Genomic DNA, 6,816 nt, shown 5'->3' with positions numbered 1-6,816 from the left:
CTTTCTTCCTTATCGCCACCAGGTGGCACAAAGAGGCTATGAGGCTGCCCCACCTTTACTGTCACTTGGTTGGAGTGCGGTGCAGGTGTGGAGGGGAGGACAAGGGTCCCACCTCATGTCTCCCTCCTCCGCCCCATCTCTTCTGAGGGGTCCTGGTGAGTGCTGATCACCAGTGCCATCCCCCCAGTTCTGGGGCTCACCGCTGAAAGTGAAAGCACTGGTGAGATGCTCTGTCCAGGAAGGGGCCCGGTGGCTTGCCCAGGCGGACTGTGGCCCTCCCATCCTGGCTGTGCTTTGTCTCCTTGAGGCTGGGGTCTTTCCACTGTTGGTTCCCAGGGGCTAGCACTGGGGGCAGAGAACAGAGGAGCAGGCATCTGCGAGGACTACCCGTTTCACAACCCCCCAGGAACCGCATGTAAACACTGGAGCACGAGGCACCCAAGCCTGGCTCTGTCCTACCACGGGGACTGCCTGCCCGTCTGTCTCTCCTTCTCTGGGACTTGGTCTCCCGCGTGCAGAGGCTGCGTCCCCCCTCTCTGTGCCCCGTGTCCCCGTCTCTCCCTCATTATCTCTCCTTATCTGCTTCCTGCCTCTCCCGTCGCGTCCGCTGGCGCGCTCTCTCTCTTTCTGCCGGTCCGCCGCCCCGGTCGGTCCCGAGACCCCGCGCCGCCCCTCCCCGCGCCACCGCGCCCTCGGGTCTCCCTCCTCACTGGCTGCGTCCGCGCCCGTGTCACCGCCCCTTGGCGGACTCCGTGCTCCCCCGCTTCCTGGAGCCGAGGGCCAAGGAGGCTCCGGGAGGGGACGGGCTGGGGGTGTCGCCGTCCCCCTCCCGACGTCGCAGGCTCCCTAGGCCGAGCGGACGCCAGGGCGAGGGGCTGGCTGGCGCCCCGGCCGGATGGGTTGCACCGTGAGCTTGGTGTGCTGCGAGGCGCTGGAGCCCGGGCCTCCCTGCAGCCCCCAGCCCCCGCGGAGCCCCCCGGCCCCCGCGCCGCCCAAGTGTCGGGAGCCCCGGGGCTCGGGCCGGGCAGAGAGCAGGCGGCTATTGCTTCAGGTAGGGCGCCGCGCGGGGTGGGTGGCGGGCAGAGCCCGGCTCACCTGAGAGGTAAAGAGCCCCGCTGGGAAAGCACCGGACAGCGGTCGGGGGGCTCCGGAGCCAAGACCAGGTGAAGGGGCAGCAAGTTAGGCCGAGGTCTCACCTGGCTGTCTTGTGCCCTTGGGAGAAGGGTGATGTAGGACCTGACTCTTAAAAGTACAAATAGTTCAGGTGAGGTTTTAGGAGCCACCCAAGAGGGGCAGGGCTGGGCTTGCTGGGAAAGGCACTGAAAGAGTGAATTTCCCCCGACCTGGTCCAGGAGTTGACTGTGTGTCCCACAGGTAGCTGGGGCTATTGCTTCTGACCAGGGCTCTGTAGCCAGGAGGGAGGGGACCTTCTGAGTCAAGGAGGGCCCCATTAGAGCCAGGACTGACCTGAAGCTGGTGGGGGAACTAGACCCTCACCGCTGCATTCTCTGTTCTGGGTAAGTCTTGGAGCCTTGCGAGTAGAAAGCTGATGCAAAGGGGTGGGAATAAGCCGGTGCAAGGAGGCAGGTGTTTGTTCTGGATGAGGCACCTGTCTGTGAACCAGCAGACCTGGTTTATGTGTGGGCATTGGATTTCTCCAAGGAGGAGGAGTGGGGGGGATATTTGGGGTTACCAGGGACTAGACAACACTGCTCTAGGCTCCCTGCGTAATCCCAACCTACCTTTCTGTTTGGGGGCTGTGAAGGCTGCAGCCTCCTAAGATTTGTTTGCTGTGTGGGGTTTGGATTATGCTGGAGTCTTACCTCCCTCCCCCTGGGGTTCACAGAGTTTGGGCAACTCAAAATGTATGGTGTGGCCACAGCCCCTTCCCCTTATCCCCCTTCCCCGCGGCAGCCAGTGAAACCAAGTGTGTGCGTGTGTGCGTGGGCGTGCACACACGTGTGTCAGTGTGTGTGTGTGTGCACGCGTGCACCAAAGTGACCCCCTCCACCCCACTTGACTGGGTGTCCCTCCAGGTCATAGATTTGGCATATTCGTGGTTGTGCCCCACAGTGCCAGGCATAGGGCTACACTTATAAAGCGAACTCTGTCCTTCCCGAGCTCTAGCTCCGGTCCTCACCACAATGACCGACCACGGTGAGGGACAGGCTTGGTGGGGTGTAGTTGTTGACTGAGTCCTCACAGTGGCTGGTGGCCCAGAGATGATCCTGTTGGAGGCTTGAGCTTAGCTTTGGGCCCTGGGGGAAGGGTGAGGCCCTGGGTGTGTCAGCTGGGCATCCCAGACTACCGCCTCTTGGTCCCGGCAAAGGGACAGAGAGTGAAGGTGACATGGCAGAACTCTCAGACTTTAGGGCCGTCCCCAGGGGTCATCAGGACTCCTCACCTGCCTCAGAGCCTCATGAACCCTCCTCTGACCTTGAAAGGTTTCAGGGGGAGGTGAGTTCACAGTCTCCCTCCCTTATCTGTTCCTATCTCAGACCCTTCCTGACTTTACTCTCTGTTGGGGGATCTCTGGACTCCCCATCTCCCTACCTTCTCCGCGCTGCATGCGGCCAGCAGTGGGGTGGGTGCCAGGGGGGCCAGCTGAGGGTGGGCAGGGACAGGGACAGGCAGGCAGGGCTGAGATGGAGGAAAGAGCCAGGGGCACTTGAGGTGGGAGATCAAGGAGCGGGGAGAAGGTGGAGGCAGGCCCGGTGCCTGCATGGGCTTGTGACGGCCACAGGGACGGGCATGGGGACGAGTGTCTGTCTGCATTCGGATGAGCTGGTTTTCTGAGCAGCCTCTTGAGAGACCCTGGCGCTTACGCATGACTCAGCCCGCCTTTAGCTGCAGGATGAAACTCTGTCTCAGTCCCAGCTCGTGCCCACGCCTCCTCTGGCTACCGTTCCAGCAGGGGACGCTGTTGGTGGTGCTTCCTCCCCTCGCCAGGGCCCCGTTCGCACCGCCCCTCTCAGGAGACTTCAGGCACCCTGAAAAGGGCAGCCAGGCTGCCTATCACCTCACCACAGGAGGTGTTTGACCATGTTCTTGTGGTGGATAAACATCTCTCGGACTCTCAGCCTCCCTCAGGAGTTAGGGCTTAGAAGCTACTCAGGCATCTGGGCTCCCAGCCAGGGCACACTCCTACTGACAGTCCTGCCACTGAAACGCCACCATTCCTGCCACAGACCCTTCCACCCCCCATTCCATAGGCCAGACTTCTCTCCTTGGGCCGCAGCCTGTGCTCACATCACCTGTCTCCACCCGCAGCCTCACCCCTCCTCTCTCCCCTCTGGCAAGCCCCCTTCCTACCAGGCCATCCTGTCCTCTTGCCCCTGCATGCTGTTCCCACTCATCCCCCTAAGCAGCCTGTCCTATTCTCAGACCACAATGCCCTCCTCGCTCTGGTGGCCTCTCTGTCCCCCCAGACCTCATTGCCCACACCTCTCTCCTCCCCTGGCTGGAATCTGTGGCCTGTTCCTCCTCTTGGCTTTGAGGAAGATTGCCCGCCTTGGCTCCCATGCCTCTGAGCCTCAGTTCTGGATTATTGGAGCCTGGAGGTAGAGGCCTTGCACGCTTCAGGTGGCCTCTTCAGGGTCCCATGACTACCCTACACCCCGAGCCCTCCCTTGGTCCCACATAGCAGCCTGCCAGCCTCAGGAGAAGGGAAGGTGGGGCTTGGCATCCCTCCTGAGCATTCCCGCCAAGCCTTCTCTGACCTGGGCGCCAAGGGGCCTGGAGGGCATCTCCAGGTGCCAGCCTCACCTCCTTGCTCTCTGCTGCCTCCCAAGACAGGTGGGTGCTTGTCGGAAGGTGGTGGGTGCAGAGGTGAGGAGAGACTCCGGGCTCCCTCTGCCTCCTCTCTCCGAAAGCCAACTCCTGGGGTCAGTTCATCCGGCTTCTCAATAGCCCACAGCCCTACTGAGTTTTAGGATATCCCCAGGGGTAAAGGTCCTGCAGCCTCCCCTGCATTCCTGTCATGGGGTCCTACATCTATAATGGAAGTTCTGGGGTCTAATCTAACTCCCTGTACTCTGGGTTGAATTACTTCCTCTTTCTCTTTCTCTAGTTATATATAGTCATAGACCCCAGAGCTAAAGGATCTTGGTGAGTGGTTCTGAACCTTGAAAGGTCACAGATTCCTTTGAGAATCTGATGAAAGCTATGGATTCTCCTGCTAGGGAAATGTGCATGGGCTTGTGCACACACAGATACACACACAGACGCACGTGCAAACACACAATATCATACACTCAGCCACTGCAGGAACACACACACACAATATCATAACCCCCCTCAAGCCCACCCAGTGTCCTGATCCTTAAAACCCTGCCTTTCACAAATGAGCACACTGAGGCCCGGAGAGGGGAAATGACTATGACCACACAGGGCCACACGAGTGGGTAGCAGAGCCAGGACCATAACTCAAGTGTCCTGACCCTGCACAAGTGGGAGTTTTGCTCCCAGACTGCCTGTAAGATAGGTAGGCCTGGCCATTCATTCATTCATTCAACAAACTTTTTTTTTTCTTTTAGTTTTAGGGTATTCATTACCTCAGTGTGTAATAGAATTTACTTCACTGTAAGTTTATGTATTTCTTAAATTTATTTTTATTGAATAAATTGTGTAAGGTGAAGGTATATAACGTGTTGATTTGATGCATTTATACATTGTGATGTGATTCCCACTGTAGTGTTAGCTGACACCTCTATCATGTCACATAATTATCACTTGTTTTTTGTGTTGGGAACAATGAAGATCTAGTCTCTTAGTCCATGAGCATTTTTGAGCACCTGCTGTGAACCAGGCACGGAGCTGGGAGCTGAAGCCAGAGCAGGAAGGCAGGCAGCCCCTGTTCTTGGCTTCAGAGTGGGTGTCAGTCCAGGGCGAGAGAGAGAACCAAGTGCAAACAAGTAGTTGCACAAGTGCGTTATGGAAACAGTGCGATGGAGAAGTCAAGGATGTAATGGGTGCTACCAGAGGGATCGCAGTTAGATCGGGAAGGTGGAAGAAGTGGCATTTAAACAAGGAGCCAAAGTGCTGGTAGAAGTGAGGAGAAGTGTTCTAGGTGGTGGGAATGGCACACGTGAAGGTCCTGAGATGGAGAAGAGTTGGGACCTCCTAGGGAATTTTACAAAGGCTTTCTCTGGCTGGTACCCCATGAGCACTGCCGTCCACGTGGTGTGTGTGTGTGTGTGGATTGGAAGGGGTGAGAGGCAAAGCAAAGAGACCTGGGGAGGTGGTTGCAGTCATCTGGGGGAGAGATGATGATGGTTTGGGTTAGAGAGGTGACGGGTCATGGGGAGGGCTTGCTGCGGAGTGAGGCCAGGACTGATTCTGGAGGAGAAGGGACAGGACATGGAGATGGCTTGGAGGTGGGGTGAGAGGGAGTGGGGGTGGGGGTGAGGTGAAGATGACTCCCCTCATCTTACAAAGATGGTAGCTGGTAAGGCTTCATTGGGCATTCCTCCATTTTAGTTTAGTGAAGTGTTTCATAAATACAGAAAAGTGCCCAAACTTTCCACAAACTTAACACACCCCCGTGTCCATGTGGCCAGCATCAGTCAAGACATAGAGCATCGCCCACACCCAGAAGTCCCCCTTCCTGTCCCCTTCCGGGTACTACTTCTCCTCTGAGGGTTATTCATTATCCTGACTTCTACCAGCATAGATCTGGCTGCTACAGAACTTATAAATGGAGCACATGTGTTCTTTTGTGCCTGACTTCTTCCGATCAACATTATGGTTGAGAGTTTCATCCATACTCTTGCGTTTGGCTGTAGATCATTCCTTCTCCCTGCTGCCTAGTGTCCCACTGTGCGAAGCTATCACTTCTGCTATTGACAGGCATTCGGGTCGTTTCCAGTTCAGGACTATTGCTCATAGCACTGCCATGAACATTTTCATGCATGTCTTTGGGCGATCCTGTGTTCTAATTTCTGTTGGGTAGACTCATCCATCTATTTTGATGCGTGTCTCTAGAAGACTCCAGCATCTCAAGAATCCGAGGTGTCATTCTACAAAGGGAGCACTTCAGCGTCTTGACAACGTGGATGAGAGACATCCTGGGGAAGGGGAGAAAATTCTCTAGCTCCCTAACATGTCCCTTTGTGGTGACTCTTCTCATCTTGGCACCCACCCCCTGGCCACATGGGGCTCAGGTGCCGGAGGGGAAGGAGGAAAAAGCCCTAGAGGTCTGCGCTGGATTAGGGGTGGGTGGGAGTCAGCTCACCACCTCTCTCAGCGTCACCCACTCTCTGGGGGCAGGCCCGGGTCCCTGGTGGGTCAGGAGTGCCCGAGGTTGAGGATGGGGCCACGCCCTCTAGTCCTTCTCTCTTTCCCGAGGGCAGGAAGCCAGACACTGCCTCCTTGTTTGATGTACGAACTTGCCGAGAGCCCCTGGCACCAGGACGGAGTGCGGTGCCAAGGGCAGGCAAGCCAAGGCAGCCCTGGAGGGGCAGCAGCCTGCGAGTGGGAAGCAGAGGCTGCCATCTGCAGAGAAGCCAAGTGGTGGGGAGTGAAGGAGACCCAGGCGATGCCGAGGGTCCAGGTCTTCTTGCTGACTGTCCCAGCTTTGATCCCTAAGTTGACCCCTTCCCCATCAAGAGACCCCAGCCCTGGTGCTTCAGGCCAGACCCTCTGTCTCCCAGCCTGAGTAGCCCTAGGGCCCAGGGCAGGAAGCTGGGTCTCCAAACCCATCTGAGGAGTAGGGGGTGGAAGGGCCTCAGCTTTAGTGTTCCTTCCTGGCCAACAAGAGGAGAGCTGGGGTGCTTCTGGTAATGTGTGTTCACAAGCCTGTCTCCCCCTAAGTCTGTG

The 6,816-nt window shown here is 57.3% G+C and overlaps 1 protein-coding gene across 2 annotated transcripts in view; it reads left to right on the top strand.

Moving 5' to 3' along the window:
• Positions 1-895: 895 nt before the first annotated feature.
• The window catches only part of TNS1 (tensin 1), a 224,337-nt gene continuing 218,416 nt past the window's right edge, over positions 896-6,816 (top strand). For both annotated transcript variants that reach the window (XM_065880580.1, XM_065880582.1), the window contains exon 1: positions 896-1,051. In XM_065880580.1, the coding sequence (XP_065736652.1) occupies positions 896-1,051 (156 nt within the window). The remainder of the gene's footprint in view (positions 1,052-6,816) is intronic.

The sequence above is a fragment of the Phocoena phocoena genome, chromosome 7, assembly GCF_963924675.1.
Source record: "Phocoena phocoena chromosome 7, mPhoPho1.1, whole genome shotgun sequence".
In the NCBI taxonomy this organism is placed as follows: Eukaryota; Metazoa; Chordata; class Mammalia; order Artiodactyla; family Phocoenidae; genus Phocoena; species Phocoena phocoena.
The sequence above is the reverse complement of the archived record's forward strand: the minus strand, read 5'-3'. Positions and strand labels throughout refer to the sequence as shown.